Here is a 25,730-nt window from a genome sequence, read left to right as displayed (position 1 = left end):
AACAGGGTGCGAGCCGAGATGGATGTTAGAAAAACCTCCTTTAACCGCGTGCCGGACGGTTTAACCACAATAACTCCCGCCTTTTACTCTCAAGCTTTTATTTTACCGGATTTCATCCATCTATTCTTTTTAAAGCCGCTTAAATCGATTCATTGTCAGTCGCTAAAACATCAGTTGGTGTCACTAACTCAAAGTCAAGTCAAGTTTATTTGTAAAGAAGAAGAAGAAGCATTAAAAATATGTAAAAGAACATAAAGAGAAACAAATAAAATGATTAAAATGATTAAAAACAAGCAGATAAGTTCAAAGATAGCGTGCAGATTTCATGCATAGACACATGAGAACAGAAATGTTTTTAACCTGGATTTAAAAATGTCTCCATTTGGTGAAAGTTTAATCTCCACTGGCAGTTTGTTCCACTTGTTTGCAGCATAACAGCTAAATGCAGCTTCTCCATGTTTAGTCTGGACTCTGGACTGGACCAGCTGACCTGAGTCCTTGGATCTAAGAGCTCTGCTGGCTTTATATTCTCTGAACAGATCACAGATTGTAAACCATCAGCAGGCTTTTAAAATCTATTCTGTGACTGACTGGAAGCCAGAGTAAAGATTTTAAAGCTGCTGTGATGTGTTCAGATCTCTTAGTCCGGGTTAAAACTCCAGCAGCAGCGTTCTGGATGAGCTGCAGATGTTTAATGCTCTTTGTGGGAAGTCCAGTTAAAAGAGCGTTACAGTGATGGAGTCTGCTGGAGATGAATGCATGGAGGAGTTTCTCATCTTAAACATGATTAAAGAGAAAAAACAGCTGTTTCTTCTGTAATATTAAATGTTTAAGTGTCTTTGAACGTAAAAAAAAATAATAAAAAAAGAAATGTCTTTGAACGTAATTTTTTTTTAATAAATAAAATAAATAAAACAATAATAAAAATAAATGAAAATAAATAAATGTCTGAAAATAAAAAAATAAAGAAAATAAAGAAAAAAATAATATAAAATAAATAAAAATAGATAAATAAATAAATGTCTTTGAACGTATGATTAAAAATAAAGAAAATAAATGAAAAAATAATATAAATAAATAAATGTCTTTGAACGTATGATTAAAAATAAAGAAAATAAATGAAAAAATAATATAAATAAATAAATGTCTTTGAACGTAAAATAAAATAAAAAATTTTAAAATTAAAAAAAAAAAAAAAAATTCAAAATTTAAATTTAAAAAATAAATTAATTTTTAAAAATGTCTTTGAACGTGGCCCATTTCAACATGAAAGATTAACATTTTAACCCCTGTTCACATTGTTTTATCTAGCGATGTTTTATTAGAGCGTAAAAAAGCAGAACTTGTTTATTCCTTTGAAAAAAAAAAACTGAAGAGAACAAAGCACCTGCAGAAAAAAGGACACCTGAGACATATCCAACACATTATCAACAACTTAGAGGAGTTTCGTCACCTCAAACTTCAGCTTAGTGTGTGTGTGTGTGTGTGTGTGTGTGTGTGTGTGTGTGTTGGTGACAACATGTGATTTCCATCACAGTCGAGCAGCGAATCAGAGGGCTGCTCTGTGCTGCCTGTTACTGGAGCCAAATATTTAGGCTCAGGAATGCACCGCGGAACATTCACATCTGCAGCAGGCACTGGTGTGTGTGCACGTGCACGTGCGCGCGTGTGCATGTGTGTGCATGAAAGGCAGAGGGGGCCATGTAAAAGCCAAATGTTCTCACAAGGACAGAAAGGCAGTAAACATCCTCAGGCCGAGGTCATTCCATTGACGAGGAACCTCTGAAGCACTGAGGCAGCTGTGGAAGAAAAACTCTAATCCTTTCTCCAAAGTAAAGTTCAAATAGTCGTATCAACAACTAAGTGGAAAACTTGCAGAAAGCCAAGGATGTATCCGAATGCGTCGGGTGGTGACCCAGGAGTTAGCAGTGCTGGCAGGGTTTGGGGAAAATTGATTATTTCCTATTTTTTCCCCCTAGTTGCTCCGTCGGCTAACAGGCTAAAGAGTTAGCTGTCAGTTATTCAGTGTTTGGGAGGGACTGGTGACATGCAAGCTACACAATTAAAGGACAAAACTACTGGAAATGTGGGCAGTTATAGTTAATAATCAAAAACTAACATTAGCTAACATGCTTTAGCTAATCAGACAGAGAAGAAAGGCTCAGCCTGAACACTTCAACTCCAGAAACAAAACATAGGTGGGCCTAAACTGACTGCCATTCAGCACAGTAAGGACTAGCAGAGCACAAACGCTAATTTAGCGTTAGCAATTAGCTAACATGCTTTAGCTAGTCAGACGGAGAAGAAAGGCTCAGCTCAAACACTTCAACTCCAGAAACAAAACATAGGTGGGCCTAAGCTGACTGCCATTGAGCACAGTATCAACTAGCAGAGCACAAACGCTAGTTTAGCAATTAGCTAGACTACCGTAAGCAATTAGCTAACATGCTTTAGCTAGTCAGATAGAGAAGAAAGGCTCAGCCTGAACACTTCAACTCCAGAAACAAAACATAGGTGGGCCTAAACTGACTGCCATTCATCACAGCATCAACAAGCAGAGCACAAACGCTAGTTTAGCGTTAGCAATTAGCTAACATGCTTTAGCTAGTCAGATAGAGAAGAAAGGCTCAGCCTGAACACTTCAACTCCAGAAACAAAACATAGGTGGGCCTAAGCTGGCTGCCATTCAGCACAGTATGGACTAGCAGAGCACAAACGCTAGTTTAGCAATTAGCTAGACTAGCGTAAGCAATTAGCTAACATGCTTTAGCTAGTCAGATGGAGAAGAAAGGCTCATCTTGAACACTTCAACTCCAAAAACAAAACATAGGTGGGCCTAAACTGACTGCCATTCATCACAGCATCAACTAGCAGAGCACAAACGCTAGTTTAGCGTTAGCAATTAGCTAACGCTAGTCTAGCATTAGCAATTGGCTAACATGCTTTAGCTAGTCAGATGGAGAGGAAAGGCTCAGCTTGCAAATAAGTAAACAGCACTTGTATCACTAGATATTTTTAGCAACAATTAGCTCTTTGTACAAATGCTGCACAGACTAAATGTCATTTAAATATCTGTTTAAATGTAGACTTTTTGAGAGTAAGCATGTCTGAATTTGTCTGACAGGTCTCTGAGGGGGAAAAGAGTCTCCGCACTAATGACACTTGCACATCCATCCGAGTACAAAAACACTCACACACAGTATTAGACACAAACACAGGCGGACGCCTTGTAATTCAATTAGTCAGTTTCCCCATCTGACACAAAATGGCGGCCGCTGAAGTAGCAGTGTGGGACATTTTGGGGCCGAGAGCCAAGAAAATAGCTCGGAGACTCGCTCACACAAACTTTTCAGGCATTTCTTGCTCATGGTGTGTCATGTTGTGTTGAAAGCAGTTAAAAAAGCAGAAATACGAATCTGCAGGATTGCACTTTTCTCACCCAACATGTCTGCTTTACGTCAGCCGCTTTAAATCAGGAAACCGTCGCGGTTGAAATCCTGCGTCGTGCGTTAGCGGCTAATTCAGCACGTGGTTTTTAATGGTTTTTAATGGTTTTTAATGGTTACCTGCGGTTTTATAAACAAACTGTTGGTACCAGAAGAGACGAAGGTCACGTGCAGCTGTCAGTCTGAGAATATATTCTGTTTATTCAATTAAACAAATGCTGAAATTTGATGTAATATTATGAAAAATAGGGACATTTTCTGTTTTTTTTTTGTTTTTTTTTCCAATACATGCCATGGCTGCAAATGAATGCTCTCTCTGTTAACCCTCCCTCCCTGCAGCCTTTCTCTCATTTCATCCTCTGCCAAGGCCGGGCACAACACTGCTAATTTGAGCAGCATGGTAACGCAGGCACGCATGCACACGCCCACACACACATGCACTCACGTGCACGTGCACACAAACAAACACGTCACTTTCAGCACCAATTCACACATGAGGAGGTGAGGTCATTGCGTCTTTTTTTTTTTTTGGCGTTTTTATTTATTTTCTTTTATAGACGGCCACTTCCTCAACAGCTGCATTCTTTTAGATGGAAGAGTTTTTTCCAGAGTTGGCTGCTCTGTTGTGTTTTATATCAAACTGATTATCTGATTCACATCCAAAACTGAATCTATCAATAGGCTAAGGCCGGTTTATCTGTAGAGCACAATTCAAAGTGCTTTACAGCTGCATAAAATCACAAGAAGGCCATAAAATCATTAAAAAAAAACATAAAAATAATCATTAATTAATTAATTTGCAAATAAAACACTTCAGGTGTCATATGCACTAGGGGTGCGAGAAAAAAATCGATTCATGTACATATCGCGATTTTAAAAATCGATTTTTCTCCCCTGAATCGATTTAATTACGTCATATCCGTGTCCAGAAAAACTTCATCAATTCATCACATTAAGTTATATTAAAACTAGCCCACATTTGTGCTGTGTGGACATTTCAATTCATTTTGTAACTGTAAACTGTAAAAAATGCCTCTTTTTGTCTCAGTTTAAATAAATGTCGGCTGCTGGGCTGACCGACACAGACTGATGTGCATCGTTTATGGGAACGACTTTCATTCTAGAAGTGTATGAATCAACTTTTTTGTTTTTAAGAAGGAAGAAAATCGCAATGATCAAGAATCGTGATACAAATCGAATCGGCACCAAAGCATATCGTCCCACCCCTAATATGCACAGCTAAACAGGACTGTTTTCAGCCTGGATTTAAACATTGTCAGAGCTGAGGCCTGTCTCACATCTTCTGGAACGTTACAGCAGTCGAACCTGCATGGATCAGTCTCTCTAAGTCTGCTTTAGACACTATTCCTTTGATTCTGGCAACGTTTTTTAGATGGTAAAAAGCTGCTGATGTTACTGATTTATTGTGGCTGTTAAAGTTCAGGTCTGAGTCTTTTTGGGAAGTCCAGTTAAAAGAGCGTTACAGTTAAAATGGAGTCTACTGGAGATGAATGCATGGATGAGTTTCTCATCTTAAACACGCTTACAGTGAAAAACAGCTGCTTCTTCTGTAATATTAAATGTTTAAGTGTTTTTGAACATAAAAAAATTTTTCAAAAAATTAAATAAAAACATAACGTAAAATAAAATAAATAAAAATAATAAAAATTAAAAAAATTAAAAAGTAATTAAAAATAAAAATAAATATATTTGGACGTAAACAAAATTAAAACTTAAAAAATTTAATAAAAAAATAAATAAAAAATAAATAAAAATGTAAGGTAAAATAAAGAAAATAATAAAAAATAAAAGTAATTAAAAATAAATATATATTTGAATGTAAAAAAATAAATAAATAAATGTCTTTGAACATAAAATAAATAAATAAAAAAGTAATTACAAATAAAAATAAAATAAATAAATATATTTCAATGTAAAAAAATAAATAAATAAATAAAAAAATGTCTCTGAACGTGGCCCACTTCAACATGAAAAATCAACATTTTAACCCCTGTTCACATTATTTAATCTAGCGATGTTTCATTAGAGCGTAAAAGCAGAACTTGTTTATTCCTTTGGAAAAAAACTGAAGGGAACAAAGCACCTGCAGATCAGTTTGTACTGTTACCGCATGTCAAAGTGTTCCGTGTAACCTGCACGAATCCATACAAAACTCTGGAGTTTGCAGCGAAGGGAAACCCGCTCACAACAGGATGCAACCATCATTTTAACAACAATGAGCAGTTCTTATGCTCCTTCCTGCTTCCACACAACAACACCCCGCTGCACAAAGCCAGCGCCATAAAACAAGCGCTTTTCCCAGCTCGGCGTGGAAGGACTGACCTCAGCTCCAACGCAGCACCTTTGGGATTAGCAGGATTGTGAGCCAGGAACTTATCACCCCAACATCAGAGCTGGAGGGAAAACCCCAGAACCTCCAGCAAGTCTTGTTTTAGCTTTGTGTTAATAAAGATGACCAAAAGCTTTAGATAATTCAGACTGCTTTCTCTGTAAACCTACAGATTAATGCAGCAGAATGTGTGGACGGATCTGAAGGCTGTCTGCTACATGAGGAGCAAGCAATGCCCCTCCAAAAATAAGTAAGAAAAACAACAAATACAAGATGTTTTTGCTTGAAATAAGCAAAAAAATCTGCCAATGGAACTAGTGAAAATCGGCTTGTCAATATTTCTTGAAATAAAATGTGATATTTAGGACTTTTGAGTTAAAAGTGATCTTGAAATTATCTTAAAAACCTCTTCAAATGAAAAAAAAAATGCTTGTTTCATGTGAAATATGACTCAAAACAATTTGTTTTTCACTTAACAAGATATTCCAGATGTATTGTCTTCAAACAAGTCCCTATATCTGGCTGAAATAGTGCTTGTTAGGCAGTTGTGTCTTATATTAAGTGTAATGAGATACTCAATGAGACAAATATACTTGGTAAGATTTAGATTTTTTTCCAGTGGAGGAGCTGCATTCAGCTTCTATGCTCCACATGTCTGAAACAAACTCCCAGAAAGCCTCAGATCAGCTGAAACACTCAGTGTGATTAAGACACACCTATTTTCAGCTGCGTCTGAATAAAGCTCCAAATCTGAAGCTTGAGTTTCAAAATTTTATCATATTTTAACTCCTGATTTTATCTGTTGTTCTTATTTCTTTCTTTTTTGTTTAAAATTTAAATCCTTCTTTTTATTTCTACTGTTTTAACGTATCTGTAAAGCAATTTGAATCACCTTGTTGTTGAATTTTGCTTAATATAAGACACAACTGCCTAACAAGCACTATTTCAGCCAGATATAGGGACTTGTTTTAAGACAATACATCTGGAATATCTTGTTAAATGAAAAAGTCTTGAAAACAAATTGCTTTGAGTCACATATCATATGAAACAAGCTTTTTTTTTCATTTGAAGAGGTTTTTAAGCTAATTTTAAGATCACTTTTATCTCAAAAGTCCTAAATATCACATTTTATTTCAAGAAATCTTGACAAGCCGATTTTCACTAGTTCCATTGGCAGATTTTTTTGCTTATTTCAAGCAAAAACGTCTTTTATTTGTTGTTTTTCTTCCTTATTTTTGGAGGGGCATTTTTTCCAGTGCACCTATTTTCAGCTGCATCTGAATAAAGCTCCAAATCTGAAGCTTGAGTTTCAAAACTTAATCACATTTTAAGTCCTGATTTTATCTGATTTTATCTATTGTTCTTATTTTCGTTCCTTTTTTGTTTAAAATTTAAATCCTTCTTTTTATTTATACTGTTTTAATGCATCTGTAAAGCACTTTAAATCACCTTGTAGTACAGATAAACCTGCCTTTCCTGTAAATCTACAGATGAATGCAGCAGAATGTGTGTTTCTGCTCAGGTTGGACGGATCTGAAGGATCTGCTGTTCCTCAGGTTGTCTGAAGGGGGCAGCATGGCTCACAAAAGTGCCTCCAACCACCACCACCACCATTCAGACCCCCCCCCACCCATCTCTCCTCCACCCGTGGCCCACCGGGGACCGCCAGCTCTCTCCTACTGTGCCTTCTGCAAGACCTGGCTTAATTTAATTAACGCTGTCAACTTTAAACAAAACCACATCTGAGCCGAGCAGGGAGAGAAACGGGGAGAGAGGGGCAGGAAACGGCCACAGATGGGGGCAGATGGGGGCAGATCGCCCCGCTCACGTCTCAGGGTTCGGTTTGGATCGCTTCAAAAGGCCGGTGCTGGTGGGCAGCTGGAGACGAGGCTCCGCACACGACTAAAACTAGAACACAGAGTGGTGATCTACAGGTAAAGATTCACTCTGCAGCCAAAAAGAAACAGTATTCAAGCCCAAACAGTTGTTTTCTGTCTTTTAGAGACGGATAAAAATGATTTGAGGGTAGAAAAATTAACTTGAAAGGCTGGATTTTTGAATCACTTCTGGATTCCAGAGATTTTCTTGGTTTTTTGGGGGGTAAAATAAGACATTTAGGCTGTAATTCTTAAGCGTGAAAATTGTTGATAAAGATTTTCTGAGGAATAAATCATTCAAATGAAAAATATAAAAAAATATAAAAAGCAACTTATCATTTATGGCTCAAAAATACAGAATTTTTAGAATTGAAGTAAAGATTTGGAGCAGATTTTTCTTCTGGAGAATTTATGAATATATATATAATATATTTAATTTAAAATAAAAAAATGTAGATTTTTTTTTCTTTCAGTTCCGATTTGATATCATCTCTAAAAATTATATTTATAATTTAATTTTATTTAAAATTATATATATTTTTATACAATACATGTTACACAGGGTGATGTGTGCCAGAAATAGAAATATAGAGTTACAACTGCATTTGGTAAAAGGTTTCAAATTGTAAATATGAAAGATTATTAAAATACAATCTATCACACTGAGAATGGATGAACTTCCAGACACCTGCTGCTACAGCATTAAAATGACTGTGTGTGTGTGACCATTTCAAGAAAATAAAATAGGAACAAATCGACTGAAAAAACTAAAAGCAAACACAAAGTACAACGAGCGATTTATCTCCATTTCCTTAAATGGTTTCATTTCCACGGCTTCCTTAGAATCATTCTGGGGATAATCCTGACGTATCTGTGTGTTTTATTGTATGTATTCATTCAGCATTAGCGAAGCTCAGAGGACGAGCCACAGACTTTATCAGCCCAAACAACAATTTAACTCAGAGAATGATATCTAAAAGGCAAAAAAAAAATCCCTTTTACTTTCAGCAGCGAGACGGCACTCTGCAACCTGCTAATGTTAACAACTGATGCCTAATTTCCTTTTGATTACAAAGACGTCCCACACTCTCCTCTCGAGTGACGTTTAATTGTTTCTCAAAGTAAATCATCAGCTCAGCAAACTAAATTTGACAAACAACAATAACAAACTTGCAGCACAGGGAGACATAAAAGAAAAAAAAGAGACGGAAATGAACTAATTAAAAGGGAAAAAACAAAGATTTTTAGCCTTAACTGAGGTGTGTTACACAATGGAGCATCCAACAGGGTAAACAACACTGAAACATGGCACACGTGTGAGTGGAAGCATAAAGAAAGATGTGATCTGATAACTCAATAAAACAATTAATCAGAGACGAGAAGCAAAGAAGACGCGACGTCACTCTCCAGTGGATAAAAAACTGTCAAATATCACGAAAACAGACCAAAAAGGACACTTTTAAACAAAATTCAGCATCAAATTTAAGTCTCAACTTTCAGTGCCAGACAAAGTCTGCAGAGCAGCCAACACCTAAAGCAAAGGCACGATTTGCTTTGCACAAAGAAATAATTGCTTTTTCCACCTTTTGTGCTCGTCCTCGCTGAAAAAGCAAGTGTGACTTAAGTGTTGCTGCAATGATCCTAAAAGGAGCACAAAGGGCAGAGCAAACGTCGTGAGATGGGGAGGAAGAGGAAGATATTTCACCTCGGTCATGAAAAAATAACAAAACTGCCTTTCCTACAACACAGGAAGCTGTTGCAGCTAGCTAGCAAGAGCTAGCAACAGCGCTACCATGCTTCTAGGCAATTTAGCTCACAACAAAAACGTAATAACTGTTGTATAAATGTGTACTTTCTGTGAAAAAATAACAAAACTGCCTTTCCTACAACACAGGAAGCTGTTGCAGCTAGTTAGCAAGAGCTAGCAAAAGCTAGCAACAGCGCTACCATGCTTCTTGGCAATTTAGCTCACAACAAAAACGTAATAACTGTTGTATAAATATGTACTTACTGTGAAAAAATAACAAAACTGCCATTCCTAAAACACAGGAAGCTGTTGCAGCTAGTTAGCAAGAGCTAGCAAAAGCTAGCAACAGCGCTACCATGCTTCTTGGCAATTTAGCTCACAACAAAAACGTAATAACTGTTGTATAAATGTGTACTTACTGTGAAAAAATAACAAAACTGCCTTTCTTACAACACAGGAAGCTGTTGCAGCTAGTTAGCAAGAGCTAGCAACAGCTAGCAACAGCGCTACCATGCTTCGAGGCAATTTAGCTCACAACAAAAACATAGTTTATACTTTCTGTGAAAAAATAATCACGCTACCGTATATACAAAGAATATTTAAATATTTAGCGACTGAGTATTTACTGAAACTAGCTAAACCCAATTAGCCAATCTTTAGCTGCACCCTTAGCTGTACCCGGGTTAGGCGGGACGGGTTAGCTTTACAGAGTAAAAAAATCTTAACCTGTCCCCTTTAGTGTGTGTGTGTGTGTGCACTCTCAGAAATGAGGCTACAGTACGAGTCCTTTTTTGTCCCTTGAGGTACAATCTATCCTATTGTACCCCCTAGGGTTAATTATTGGACCTAAAGGTACCTATATGTACCTTTTTTGAGGGTCCAAAAGGTACATATATGTGCTCAAGTGGTAAAAGGTTCATATATGTACCTTTTTTCTACATGCTGGGGTACAATAGACAGTCTGTGTTAGGCTACTTCAGTATAAGGGTACAAAATTGCCACCAGAGGTACAAGATTGGTCTCTGTAAGGTACAAACCACGAGGGTACAAAACTATACCTTCTGAGGGTACTGCCCCAGTGACAAGCCAATTCTGTACTTTATTTTCTGAGAGTGTGTGTGTGTTTGGGTGGATTTCCCATGGCTGTGGGTCCCCACATGTACGCACCCTGTTTACTCAAAGCTGGTTTGCTCACAAAGAGAACTTTTGTGTCTGCCGTCGGATTGCAAACACACACGCAAATCCCAGACATTCCACAGGGAAGTCGAGTTAGAGCTCAGAGCAGGTGCAGGCCGGGCAGAGACGGAGTTATTTCACCTCCAACATCGTCCTTTTTCTGTCATAAAGCAGAACATTTCCTCGCTGCGCGGGCTGTTTGATGATACAAACACATCATCTGTCTTTTTTGTACATACAGATAGTCAATATGACGTACTGACATGGATTTAATGGGACCCCATCAGAGGTGGGTAGTAACAAGTTTTTGAAATAATGATACTTCTAGGAGTAGTTTTAAATCTCTATACTTTTTACTTTTACTTGAGTAGATGTGTGCAGCAGAAACTGTCCTCTTACTCCGCTACATTAGGCTACAATGAGCTGGTTACTTTTCTTCTTACCTCTTTGGTGTTCTACGCCTCATTATTTTTATCCCCCCGCGTACGCCTCATTTTAATGTTTTATTCTGACAGAGAGAGAGACTTCCGCCAAAGGCTCTACCACCTGACTGTGTTCCACCAATCAGACGCAGCCATGCGGTCTGGTCACGTGACCGTACTCGATCTCAGCGGCGGGACGGGTTAGCTTTAGCATTAGCAGTCGTAGCAAACAAAGAAAGAAACAGATGAAAAATGTCAGAACCAACGGTGGGAAATGAAGACGCAGACGAGGCCTCATACTGAAAGCATGTTTACCTTACAAAGAGTGAGAAACAGCAGCTACATTATGTGTCTTCTGTGTCAACCAAAACAAACGCACATTTCAGCAGAAACTCAACATCTAACTTGAGGAAACATGTAGCGCTAAGTTTCCTAAACTCGTTTTTCCCCCCATGGATAGGTGAATGTTTGTTTTTTAGGTTAAATATGGGTTACATATGTTTTAAACATTTCCTAAGTCTCTTTTATTTTTTATTGAAGTTCTTGTATTTACCTGGATTATTTAAATTTAAGCTATTTTGTAATTAATTGATTCATTTTGATTTATTTTATCAATTGGATGAACTGTAATTTGCCTAAAGATGATTATTTAGTATTTTTGTCTGTCTGATTGAATGCTTGTGTTAACAAATAAATCAGACGTTACTCAACAGTTACTCAGTACTTGAGTAGTTTTTTCACCAAGTAATTATTTGGATGACTAGTTTTTCTTTGACTTGAGTCATATTATTCTGAAGTAACAGTACTTTTACTTGAGTATAATTTTTGGCTGCCCTACCCACCTCTGGACCCGATTCGTAATGAAACTGTAGTCGTATTTACATCGAAACGAAGACGCTTGTTGTGAAAACCTGAGACCTTTTACATTTTGGTTAATAAGCTCCACCTGCAGAATCAACACACCTCCTGTGAAATGTGTTTTCCAGGTGAAACAGACTACAACTTCACCTTTTAAAAAAGGAAAACATGGCAACTGTCCGGCTGCTGGGAGCCGTTCTGCTCGCCGTAGCTGCTGGCAGCAGATTCTGGAGGCTGGACCACTCAGACGGAAAAAGGAAAAAAGATCTCTGAGCAGCTTTAAAAGCAGGATTGGATGCTTGCTCCGTGTCAGAAACGAGCAGCTGACAGGCTTAACTGGTTCAATCCGTAAAAAACTAGAAAAAAAAAGAGATTGCATCATTTATCTATCAGTTATCTTTTTTTAGAGACTTTTTAATGAACTAGACGCCGGTCTCTGGAGCCCTTTTTTTGGTTGTGCGGTCTGTATTTCTTTTTAGAATAAAAGCCAGAACATCAAACGAGGTCAGTATTCAAACGGACTACAAAGTCTGGGCCGCTGCTATTTAAACATCTACAACAAAAAAAGTGGAACAAACTTATACCCCAGAGGAGTCTCGGTTTATTTACAGGGCGATGCCGCGTGCCAACGAGCCTGGAACGTCAGTGTGAATTTATTTTTCTGTGCTGGAACCACCTCTCTGTTTCACAGGCAGCTGGTCCTTTTCCTTTTCTGGTTCCCCCCCCCCCATCATGGGAGAGGCCTGATGAGGCCTGATGAGGCTCGTCACAGCAGAGAGGAGGTGGCTGAAAGTCACGCCGGCTCAGAGAGATCCAAAAGCCGGGTCACATACACTCTCAGAAATAGGGGTACAAGTCCTTCTTTGTCCCCTGAGTCACAATCTATACTAATGTACCCCCTAGGGTTACACTGGAAAAAATGCCCCTCCAAAAATAAGTAAAAAAAACAACAAATACAAGATGTTTTTGCTTGAAATAAGCAAAAATGGAACTAGTGAAAATCAGCTTGTCAAGATTTCTTGAAATAAAATGTGATATTTAGGACTTTTGAGCTTAAAAACCTCTTCAAATGAAAAAAAAAAAGCTTGTTTCATGTGAAATATGACACAAAACAAGAAGTTTTCAAGACTTTTTCGCTTAACAAGATATTCCAGATGTATTGTATTAAAACAAGTCCCTATATCTGGCTGAAATGGTGCTTGTTAGGCAGTTGTGTTTTATATTAAGTGTAATGAGATACTCAATGAGACAAATATACTTGGTAATATTTAGATTTTTTCCAGTGTAATTATTGGACCTAAAGGTACATGTGTGTACTCAAGTGGTAAAATGTACATATATGTACCTTTTTGAGGGTCCAAAAGGTACTCAATATATGTGCTCCAGTGGTAAAAGGTACACTTAAGTACATATATGTACCTATTTTCCTACATGCTGGGGTACAATAGACAGTCTGTGTTAGGCTACTTCAGTATAAGGGTACAAAACTATACCTTCTGAGGGTTATGCCCCAGTGACAAGCCATCGTACCCCTAAAGGTACAATTCTGTACTTTATTTTCTGAGTGCACTGTCAACAGAAACCCTTCCCAGCTGGAGGAGCGAATGCACGGAAGTCCGAGGCTCACAGAGCTGACGACGACAGCATTCCCCTCATTCTTCTGAACCGTTAAACGCAAACCGAACCCGTTTAACAGAAGACTGCAAACCACGGATCAAAAGATTCTTTCTTTTACGTTTAATCAAGACGAAAGACGGTAGGAACTTAAGGAAGACAGAAAGCACACGCAGCTGCAGACAGACTGAAACACTTCCACAAAACCGATGCGCACGGCTGGGACTCACTTTCTGTTGCCATGGTGACGGAGATGTTGGCAGAGTCGGTCATCTGTCAGTCGGGTTAGAGTCCCGAACTTTGTGCCAAGTGTGCAACGCTTTCTGCTGAGAGCTGTGAGGTGCACGGTGCGACATAAAGCAGCAATAAACTGAATAATGAAGAATAAATGGAGATAAAATATGTTTTAAAATACTAACTGAAACTTTTCGACATGTTTTCTTTGTTATTACCAGATGATGATTTGTTCTATTTCATGTTAAAACAAAAAGAATTCAGGAACTAAATCTATTCTCCTTTGGACATAACATTCAGATTTAGCTTTGAGGCTACATTTATCATAAGAGCTACATGAGGGTTTCCTTGAATGACTTGCTGCTATCAGTTGTGTGTTTTGCCTTTAAGTGATATTTTAGACTGGAACTACTACGCTGAGAAGACAATTCAACTTGGCAGTGTTTACAGATGACTTTGGTTCTGTCGACTCCGCCGTCTGGAAGAACTTTAAAATGAAAATGGCCGAGTAAAATCCTGAATTATTGTCAAAGAGGGCCGTGAAGTGAGCCTGACTTTGAAAAGTTGCTTCGGTATCCGTTCAGGATCTCAGCCAAGATCAGCTCATTTGCCCTCTCAGGGCGAATCGGACTGCATGTAAACAGTCGGCCTCCAGCTGCCATGTTTGTTTGGGTAACGCAGGATTTGTGGGGTTGTCGAGCGCTACAACTTTCAGCTCCTTCATGAGGAAAAAATGCTCCTTTCTGAATGTTTCCAAGCTGCAGAGACGGATCTCTATGTGTCTTTATAGTTTATTCAGCTGTTACAAAACAGAACATCCATACGATACGTTTTTATCCGAACAAAAACCCTTTTTTTTTTATTTTTCTAAACACAAGAACCAGAATATTAAATTTTATTAGCAGCCAGCAGGAAAGCTGTAACCCGGAAATGGCTGCAGGCTTTCACCCCCAACAGAGACAGACCGGATAGATGTTGTGACAAATATTCAAAATATGGAAAAGATGAGCTTTTCGCTAAGTCTACGGAGCGATAAGTATTTGCAATACTGGTAAAAATGGATTGTGTTTGTGGCCACAAGAGATGCTCACTGAGCCATTACTGTATGAACCGACGTGTATCATCAGCATAATGTCTGTTTGAATGTGTAGGTGACCGACTGTTTGTTCTATGTTTTTCTGTATTTTGTATGTTGTTTATTTCTATAAAAATAAAGTACAAAAAAAGAAAAAAGAACCCGAGTATTATTAATATTCAACATTTTTTAATTTTCCAGCTTTGCAAGGTGAGTTTTTATGCTAAATTCATATAAAATTAAAGCACCGGTGCCACTTGTGGACGTCGCCGCTCATTCTTAGATTAGAAAAGCACAAAAGATGATCAACAAACTGCCCTCATCTTCCCCCGTTCTGCATGTAAACAGTCGGCCTCCAGCTGCCATGTTTGTTTGGGTAACGCAGGATTTGTTGGGTTGTCGAGCGCTACAACTTTCTGCTCCTTCATGAGGAAAAAATGCTCCTTTCTGAATGTTTCCAAGCTGCAGAGACGGATCTCTATGTGTCTTTGTAGGCAAAACCCCCTTTTTTTATTTTTCTAAACACAAGAACCAGAATATTAAATTTTATTAGCAGCCAGCAGGAAAGCTGTAACCCGGAAATGGCTGCAGGCTTCACCCCCAACAGAGACAGACCGGATAGATGTTGTGACAAATATTCAAAATATGGAAAGGATGAGCTTTTCGCAAAGTCTACGGAGCGATAAGTATTCGCAATACTGGTAAAAATGGATTGTGTTTGTGGCCACAAGAGATGCTCACTGAGCCATTACTGTATGAACCGACGTGTATCATCAGCATAATGTCTGTTTGAATGTGTAGGTGACCGACTGTTTGTTCTATGTTTTTCTGTATATTGTATGTTGTTTATTTCTATAAAAATAAAAAAAATAGAAGAACCAGAATATTGTAAATATTCAGCGCCTGCATTTCTTAACTTCCCAGCTTTGCATGGTGTGTTTTTATGCTAAATTCAACGGTGCCACTTGTGGACGTCGCCGCTCATTCTTAGATTAGAAAAGCACAAAAGATGATCAACAAACTGCGCTCCTTTCGGTCCTCCTCCCCCCTCCCTCCCCGGGCTGGTCCAGGCAGAAAGGAGGAGGAGGAGGAGGTGGAGGAGGGCAGGTGAGGGCAGGAAGAGGGGACAAAAGCGGAACAAGGCCACAGAAAGGCGGCCTCCCGCCGAGCCAAAGATGCGTCTGACACGACGTACATTCAGCCGTCGTTAACTGCCCATTAATGAGGTCAGCGTCGGAGGGAAGCTTCCCTGGTGCACAACAAAAATCAGAAATAAATCTAATGAGCGCCACAGCTGCCACGGAGCCATAAAACGCCAAATAAGGGGGCAAAAGCACATCTCCAACCTGCTCGAGTTTACAGAAGCATTTAATACCGAATCATCATGAAAGCATAAAGAAGTGTTTATACTTCAATTAGGTGTACAGGAAATTCTCCCACTTATTGGCAACCTGAGGCCAAACATCGCACGCCGGAGCCAAGAGTCAGGAAATATAAAGCGAAACAGCTGCTGCGGCTCCAACGGCGGCCCGAAGCTTCGGGCCTCGGAGCAGCAGCTGCAGAGGAGCCGCAGACGCCGAAAAGCGTCCGGATAGATACGCTCTCTGCCGCTGATCGAGCCCGCGGTCTGAGCGTTCAGCACCAAAAACAACCGCGTGGGAATACGAATGTTCAAACACTCTAAAACGGCTCCGTCGGTCAAACATTAGGAGTCAGTGTTGCAAAAAGGTCCACGAGGTGGTTGGCTGATACACTGGAAAAAAATCAAAGACTTACCGAGTATATTTGTCTCATTTCTAGTCAAAATATCTCATTACACTTAATATAAGACACAACTGCCTAACAGGCACTACTTCAGCCAGATATAGGGACTTGTTTTAATACAATACATCTGGAATATCTTGTTAAATGAAAAATATCACAGGAAACAAGCTTTTCTTTTACATTTGAAGAGGTTTTTAAGCTAATTTCAAGATCACTTTTATCTCAAAAGTCCTAAATATCACATCTTATTTCAAGAAATCTTGACAAGCCGATTTTCACTAGTTCCATTGGCAGATTTTTTTGCTTATTTCAAGCAAAAAGTCTTTTATTTGTTGTTTCTTTACTTATTTTTGGAGGGGCATTTTTTCCAGTGTATGGCTTCAGTACAGTTTGGACACAAAAACACAGAAAAACACACAGATTTCTTTATTTTTCCGTGTGTGTGTTGCTAATTTTGAACTAATCAGATCTGCAACACTTAACCGAATAAAACACTATATTAAAAATGAGGATTTTCACTTTTGGAGGCAGGTTTTCTGTCATTCAAATGTATCCTAAAGTCATCTCAGCACTTCAGTAGAAAGAAAACAAGTTTAAGATGCTGCACTGGATGAGATGACTCTGGCTTTCTGGCTATTTGGGGCCCTTCCTCCCTGGATGAGATCAGGACAGATGACAAATAGCTGGTAGCTTTGCTGCATGTTTGTTTTTGCACTCATTTATGTGTATGTGTGCTTACTAATGTCACAGACAGGTATCTTTTTGTAATTTCATCGTGTGTGTCTGAGCCGGGGTGTTGTTACTGTTGTTGTTATTGTTATTATGTCTGTTCTCCTTTTTAAAACAAAATAAAACAAAATATTTAAAAAAACAAAAACGTTTAAAAAGCATTGATGCTTGGCTTCCTTATTCATTCTCTGATAATTTACGTCGCTTACTTTCTTATTTTTGACAAAACATTGGGAATCATCTGAAAAACTATGAGCACAATGTGACCGTGACGGGTTTGTTTTCCAGCAGCATCATCATCTTCATCTACAGAAACACCACCTCTGTTTCAGGACTTCTGCCTGCTCCAACAGTCGCTCCATCCAGCAGGATGGGAGACCAAATCAGAGACCAAATAACGGGCGAATTTATCAATAAAAGGAATAAAGTGTTATTATGTGATTATACTGACGTTTTCCTTTCAATTCGTGGCTGTGAAGCCTCACTTTGGACACATTTCTGCTGCTAATCATTCACAAAACAGACCTTAAAATCCATCAGAATAATCACTTCTGTCATCACAACGTTTCGGGTCTTTTTTCCCCCCAACACGGGGTTGTTTTCACGGCTCCAAACTCCTCCCAAACGGGAACCAACAACAACAAAAAAAAAGCCGACAGCTGTTGGTGTCCAGCTCGGCTCCGTCACAAACATCCTCCTCACCTCCGCAAATAAACACATAAACACAAGCCCGGCTCTGTGTAAGAATAACCAGCGCAAACAGGCTGGAAATAAGGCTGAAATTAAAATAAAAAAGCATGTTATCACTTACCGAGGAGGGCAAGCCGGGAGGGACCTTCCGCACCTTTTTTGTGTGGATTTCTGTAAAAACAAAGAAACAATGCAATGAGGGCTCAGCAGGCCAAGAAGCTTTTTTTTTTTTTTTATTATTATTCTCCCTAAAAAGAAGGCTCTTGTTGGATTTGTTTGAATTTAATCGAGCCAGAGAGGAAAGGGCGACACCACTTTTTCCCACCGCCATCAATATATTTACAAAGACGGCTTTCACCGCAAACAAGTGCGACACAATAAGATGCAGAAAGTACAAAGGCACAGAAAGACGGGCAGCTTCTGACGTGCTTGTATTAGTTTTCAGGGTTCCTCTCAAGGGGAGCGAGGCAGCACTCTATTAACTTGGAAGGTGAGACTTTGATGGAAAAATGAAAGCGCGGCTTCTTTTCGGGGGGAAATTGGCCCGCCGTCGTCGTAAAGTCTGCGAGCGCTTGTGTCCTCTCAAGGCCGACGCTACCAAGGATACGCCGCGGCCTCCATTGTCCCTTTTTTTTCCTGCTTTTTTAAACACACGCTTTCTTTTCTTTAACACCTCTTTGGACACACATGTGCAGAAAGACACGGGATGGTCGGCCGCGTTTCAGAGAACGGATGCAGGCACTCGGCTTTTTATTTGGCTGCTCGGACACAGAGGTTCATATTCAGAGAGAAATGAATAAGATTTTTTTATGTGATGATCTTTGGTCTGATTAGTAAATAATAATCGACGTATTTTTGTATTAATTTATTGTGTGAAACAGAACATTTAGAGAGTAAAATATAATGCTGAAGCTAAATGTGGAGACTTTTTTTAAAAGATAACTAATCACAAAGTATCATCGACAGACATAAAAACAAAACCTGGTTTCAGAGCAGTTTGTCTGAGTCTCTTTTCATGTGTCGGTGTTAAAAGCATCGCTCTCAAACATTTTAACCTCTCAGAGCCTGAAAACAGGACAAAATAAAAGCCTTAAACACGAATCCTCACGATCAGAAAAACCTGAAACCATGAAACAAACTCCCAACTTTTTATCAACAGTTTGTACACAGAATAACAAAGAAAAAACACAGATTTCTTTATTTTTCCATGTGTGTGTGTTGCTAATTTTGAACTAATCAGATCTGCAACACTAAACCGAATAAAACACTATATTAAAAATGAGGATTTTCGCTTTTGGAGGCAGGTTTTCTGTTATTCGAATATATCCTAAAGTCATCTCAGCACTTAAGTAGAAAGAAAACAAGTTAAGAAGTTCAGTTTTCATTCTTTAAATGATTGCTTTATTAAAGGTTTAACGTAATAGCTGACTGTTTTGTGATGGAGAAGGCTTTTCATTGACAGTTTCTCACCCATGGTGTCCATCTGCAGGGTTCTCCTCCGTGGGTTGGCGCTGTAGTGCTGGTAGTACTGACCGGCCGGCTTGGTGGGCGACGTGGCGCCGGGGCTCCCCAAACCCAACTCGCCACCCAATATGGACTAGATGTAGGAAACAGACACAGAGAGAGACAGATGTTAGTCCAGCTGAGGATCCGGCAGGGATTCTTCACACAGAAAGACAACGTTACAGACGTTACTATGAGCACAATGTGACCGTGACGGGTTTGTTTTCCAGAAAAAAGATAGAAAAATGTCATTTCTGACGCTACAGTTTCAGACTTTATTCAAAAACGCAAGTTAATTTTACAGTAAATTACTGTAAACACGCATACTTTGGCTTCTTTAAAAAAAAAAAAAATAGAAACTGTGAATATGGTGAAAATGATCAAAATGATACTAAAAGAGAGGATTATTTACGTCGGCTACTTTCTTTTAGTCTTTTTTAACAAAACATTGGGAATCATCTGAAAAACTATGAGCACAATGTGACCGTGATGGGTTTGTTTTCTATAAAAAGATAGAAAAAGATAAATAAATGTCATTTCTGACGCTACAGTTTCAGACTTTATTCAAAAACGCAAGTACATTTTACAGCAAATTACTGTAAACACGCATAAACAACAACTAGAGACTATGAATATGGTGAAGATGATCAAAATGATACTAAAAGAGATGATTATTTACGTCGGTTACTTTCTTTTCTTGGACAAAAACATTGGGAATCCTCTGAAAAACCCAATGTGATGAAAGTTGCCATGTGGGGACAGTTCAGTGTAACACATTTTAAAAGTAAATGATCTGTGGGAATCATCAGAATTCAGTCAACAGGATGAAAGGTGGATGGAAAGGCTGTCTGTCATATGTGTGAACATCGATGTGAGATTGTTGGGATGTCGAGGACAAACAGAAAAGTGTGTGTTGACACAATCCAAAATGCTGAGGATCTTTGAAGGTAAATGGAATAATCGCATGTTCAGCACAGCTGTCAGTGTAAGCGGAAATGCTCAGTGAAGCCGGAGTGTCGTTAATAGTGTTTATAGAAGGCAAACCATCAGAAATATATCACAGACGCAAGATTAACCCTTCAGGCCTCGGGCAATTCTTTCTATCTTTTTTTCTTTTTTAGAAATTTCCACCTGAAAAAACAAAGAATTAATCAGCAACTCCACAATCGAAAGCCCCAAAAATAGTGTGCAGAACGGGGATGTTTCCTGTAGTTTTCCAGGATGGCTGAGCTGCCCATAGGAACTGCAGTGTTGGCATAATTTAGAGTTTTGGCTGAAATGTTGACGGGGAAGATCCTGTCGAGGCATAAATACTCATTTTTTTGTCTCCTGGGCAACTTTAATAGGCCTGTTCAGATATCTCATTTTCACAGCATGATTAGTGAGGTCAAACATATTCACAATGAGAATATTCATTTAATCTCCCTTTTTGGCAATAGAATAAAACTCAAAATAGAAAAAAAAAAACTGATGTCAATTGGGCTTTTGTCTTATTTACTGAGATTATATCACAATATTATCTTATAATATCAATATCATTATATTATTTTAAGTCATCGATATATCACAATATTATTTTAAGTCATCGATATATCACAATATTATCTTTGGTTATCGATATATATCACAATATTATTTTAGGTTATCGATACATCACGATATTATTTTAGGTCATCGATATATCACAATATTATTTTTGGTTATCGATACATCACGATATTATTTTAGGTCATCGATATATCACAATATTATTTTAGGTCATCGATATATCACAATATTATTTTAGGTCATCGATATATCACAATATTATTTTTGGTTATCAATGTTTAATTCTCTTGATATGAAATAATCTTCAGTAGTGGTTCATTCTTCGCTCCAATATATTAAAAAGAAGACCATGAACAGTTGTGTGCCCATAAATACCAAATATTAATACAGTTAGCAGGGATTAGGTAGCCAGTAAGCAATCATCTGACCGATAGAATAAAACATTATGCTTATATATGTTATATATCTACACATCTAACACCGAGCTAAACATCAGACACACAAACAAACAAATCAGAAACCTTCCAAAACTCGTATTCCTGTGGAAAAGTATTCCTCGGGCACCTCCAACCGAGCAGAAAGTGAGAAGGTTTGAAGGTATTTACCTCGGTGACTGTGACCTCATGCTGCTCGGCGTGCAGACGCTCTCCTCAGAGCTCAGCCTAACTTCTCTGCTTCCCCCCTCTACAGCCTCTACAGCCTCTGTTTACAGCTCAAACTTAGCAAAGCACTCACACATTGTCCCGCTAATTAAGTTCAATGATTTCAGCAGCAACAAGTGGCATCTGGGCCGATTCAGAGGGAAGCGAACTCCAGAACAAAAGGCAGACAGCAGGATGGAGGAGAGGGTCTTTTTTTTTTTTAAGTGGCACAAAAAGTTTGGCGAGGAGGAAAGAGGTGAAAGAGAACCTGCCCCCCCCCCCCTCCTTTAAATAGACTCCTCCGTCGCTCCGTTAAAGTGAGAGTTTTTCTCCCAGCTTCTCGTTAAGTAATTAGCGCTCGGCGTATTTTCAGCAGAAGATGGAGGAGTGTGTTTGGAGTGGAGGTAAAGGGGTGTGTGGGTTTTTTGTTTTTTTTTAAAATCTGAATTCTGATCAGCGAGTCCGTCTTTCTCTGTGGCTGAAAACAAAAGTTAGCTTGGCACCGCCGGGCCAAGGACACTTTTCTCATGCTAAACAGGGCCTAAGTAGGCCAATTACAAGGCCAGCCTCGGTCTTGCTGCCATTCTGTGGCCTAAAACAAAAGGGCCCTTGTCTTAAATAAAGTCAGTCTCACAGAGACAGAGAGGGAGAGGGGAGTCAGACACAAAGGCACACAGTCACACAGCGTTTCAGCCGTCCTGCTCCTCTGTGCCCGTGGGCTGCAGGGTGTGTGTCGTCCGGGGCTAAAAGGAGGTTCCCACTAAAACAAAAAGGGTCTCATTGATTGTGCTCGCTTTTCTTTCTTTTCTGTCCTTTTCTACCACCCCAGACCGTACTTAAGGATGAAGCCAGGCCGGCCCGTCACCCCGGCAACTAGACAAGCTGGAGGAAAGGAAAATGAATGTCTGCCTGCCTTGGTGTCTGCGTCTCTTTACCTGTCTGTCTTATTTCCCTCCTTTTTATTACACCACCAAGACTACTGGTGTTACACATCCAGGAAGTTTAGATAAGAAAAGATGATGTGACTTCTGACCCCATGGGATGGCTCAAAACTAGGGCTGGGCAACGATTAAAATGTTTAATCTAATTAATCACATGATTTCCCTGATTAATCACGATTAATCTCATTTGTACGCAAAATCCAAAAATGAATCCAAAAGTAGTGTATAGCTTTTAGCATTTAGCTTTATTTTAAATGTGCTGCCATATGAATGAAAGTGCCATAACATTTGTTGTGCAAACACACTTTTAACATCAGCATCTTTCTGTAGTTTTTATGTAGAAGCCTCGCTCCACTGTCTGTTTCCTTGAATGACTTGCTGCTATCAGTTGTGTGTTTTGCCTTTAAGTGATATTTTAGACTGGAACTACTACGCTGAGAAGACAATTCAACTTGGCAGTGTTTACAGATGACTTTGGTTCTGTCGACTCCGCCGTCTGGAAGAACTTTAAAATGAAAATGGCCGAGTAAAAGTTCCGTACCCTTCTCCATGTTTGGTGGATCCGCCGATTACTTTCTTTTCCTGTTCCACAGCAGACAGCAGCAGACTTTTACAAAATAAAAGCCTGTGAGCAACAGACTTTTACAATAATAAAACCTGTGTTAATGCGCGATAAAATATTTATCGGCATTAAATAATTAACAAGTTAACGCGATAATAACGAGTTAACTTGTCCAGCCCTATTCAAAATAAAGAAGGAGGGGGTTGAAATGGACCACAGAGCCATGGCCGCCCAAAAACAAGCTCGTCCTCGTCTCGTTTTGATAAGTTTCATCTTATAAAAACGGGTATTGATTCAAGTCCACACAGTATTTGGACTGCAAAGAGAGCTCTGGTGGACCCACACAGACGGACAGAGAGACATTTTTCAGCAACTCTGAGTAGGGATGTAAACGGTTAATCGACTATCGATTAATTGTCGATAAGAATTTACTCGACTTAATTAAATTAATTGTCGGCTAATCTAATCTAAGTAATCTAAGACCGTTTCCCACAGGACATACTTGAACGCGACCCGAGACCTGACAAAAAAACAAAAACAAACATCCATCCATCCATTTGCTTCGTGTTTCACATGCAACAGTTATTTTTTATGTATTTTAATTTTTCTGTGCATAATTTATTTTGTTAAACTACATAAATGCCATTATCTGCACAGTATACAATAAAACATCAATTGTGCAATATAACATGCATTTTTATTCAATAAATAAGCAATATTTGGCTTTTCATGTTAAAGACACTATTGATACCGCGAGAAATTTACATTCTCAGGAAAAAAGCCGCTTATCAGTTAATCGTTAAACGATCGATAAGGTCAATCAATTAATGATTAATGAATTAATCGATAATTTGCATCCCTAACTCTGAGCCATAACAGCTAAACGCTCGTATCAGAATTGCTAACAAGCCCCTAAACACTGCAAAATCCCCCCCAAAAAAGGATCAAAACCTCCCGTTCTACCGTTTGGTTTGGTCATCAACTATGAATAATTTAGTTTTTTAAAAGAACGTCAGGACAAAGTAAAAATCAGAGCCCAATACTCAACGATCAACATCGGTTTAATGCAACAGCAGATCTGTAATATGTAATTCAGCAAATATTAAGTGAACCCGTCCAGCAGTTGATATTTTAAACGGCCACACAGCATTTCTACAGCTGGACTCCTCTGCAAACTTACCCACAATCCCCCCGGATGAGAAGCTCCGCTGGGATTCATGAGTCTCTTCATAGCATTATGATTCCAGCCTCTGTTTTACTTATTGTGTTTCTCTCTGTCATTATCCTGTGAGCGCCTCTTTCTGTCACATGCAGACAAACAGCGGCCTGTTCCTCACAGAGCTGACTGCGCTCCGGTACCCAGCTGCTCGCACAGACGATATTAACTAAGATAGATTACCAGAGAGAGACCGAAAGGCTGGGAGAGATGCGTAGACACGCAGGGAAAGAGATCTGAGGACAGACACTCAGAGGAAGAGAGGGATGGAAGGTGTATAAAAATAGATGATGAGCAAGAGAAGGTGGCGAGATGCTGCCTGCAGACACCAACAGAAAAGAATAAAGTGTCTTAGTTCAACAAAATCAACATTTCCTAAGTGATTCTGCCTCCCTCCCTCCTCTCCTCTCCTCCATCTCTTCCTCTCCCACTCGACCCTCCGTCCTCCTGTGACTGAAAAAGCAAACGCTCACATGTCATCAATTTCCACCATCGCAGCCATAAGAGACGGAGAGAGAGGGAGGCAGGAAGAAGTCATTAATTACCAGGAAGTGCTGGCGAGGCAACAGCGCACCTGTACGCCAGCGTGGCTGCAGCTGACTCGCACACACCTGCGCATCCACACGCCAACAACACGCATCCACACGCCGACACACGCATCCACACGCCGACACACGCATCCACACGCCGACAACACGCATCCACACGCATCCACACGCCGACAACACGCATCCACACGCATCCACACGCCTCCACACGTGGACAACACGCATCCACACGGCAACAACACGCATCCACGCGCGGACAACACGCATCCACACACGGACCACACGCATCCACGCGCGGACAACACGCACCCACGCGCGGACAACACGCACCCACGCGCGGACAACACGCACCCACGCGCGGACAACACGCACCCACGCGCGGACAACACGCACCCACGCGCGGACAACACGCACCCACGCGCGGACAACACGCATCCACGCGCGGACAACACGCATCCACGCGCGGCCGACACACGCATCCACACGCCGACACACGCATCCACACGCCAACAACACGCATCCACACGCCGACACAAGCATCCACACGCCGACACACGCATCAACACGCCGACACACGCCGACACACATGCGTATCCACACGCCGACACACATGCGCATCCACACGCCAACAACACGCATCCACGCGCTGAAACACGCATCCACACGCATCCACACGCCAACACACATGCGCATCCACATGCCAACAACACGCATCCACATGCATCCACACGCCAACACGCATGCATCCACACACCAACAACATGCATCCACACGCCAACACGCATGCAT

The 25,730-nt window shown here is 39.8% G+C and overlaps 1 protein-coding gene across 4 annotated transcripts in view; it reads right to left on the bottom strand.

Moving 5' to 3' along the window:
- Positions 1-25,730, bottom strand: part of tcf4 (transcription factor 4) — a 297,188-nt gene that overhangs the window by 110,171 nt on the left and 161,287 nt on the right. For 3 of the 4 annotated variants that reach the window (XM_075456126.1, XM_075456124.1, XM_075456125.1), the window contains 2 exons: positions 19,453-19,579; positions 18,104-18,153 (listed from right to left, as the gene is read on the bottom strand). In XM_075456126.1, coding sequence (XP_075312241.1) covers positions 18,104-18,153; positions 19,453-19,579 — 177 coding nt within the window. Of the gene's footprint in view, positions 1-18,103; positions 18,154-19,452; positions 19,580-21,638; positions 21,716-25,730 lie in introns of those variants that run through there. The other variant, XM_075456128.1, reaches the window with a different exon arrangement.

The sequence above is a fragment of the Odontesthes bonariensis genome, chromosome 22, assembly GCF_027942865.1.
Source record: "Odontesthes bonariensis isolate fOdoBon6 chromosome 22, fOdoBon6.hap1, whole genome shotgun sequence".
Lineage (NCBI taxonomy): Eukaryota > Metazoa > Chordata > Actinopteri > Atheriniformes > Atherinopsidae > Odontesthes > Odontesthes bonariensis.
This window is presented reverse-complemented; position numbering and strand designations above follow the sequence as displayed.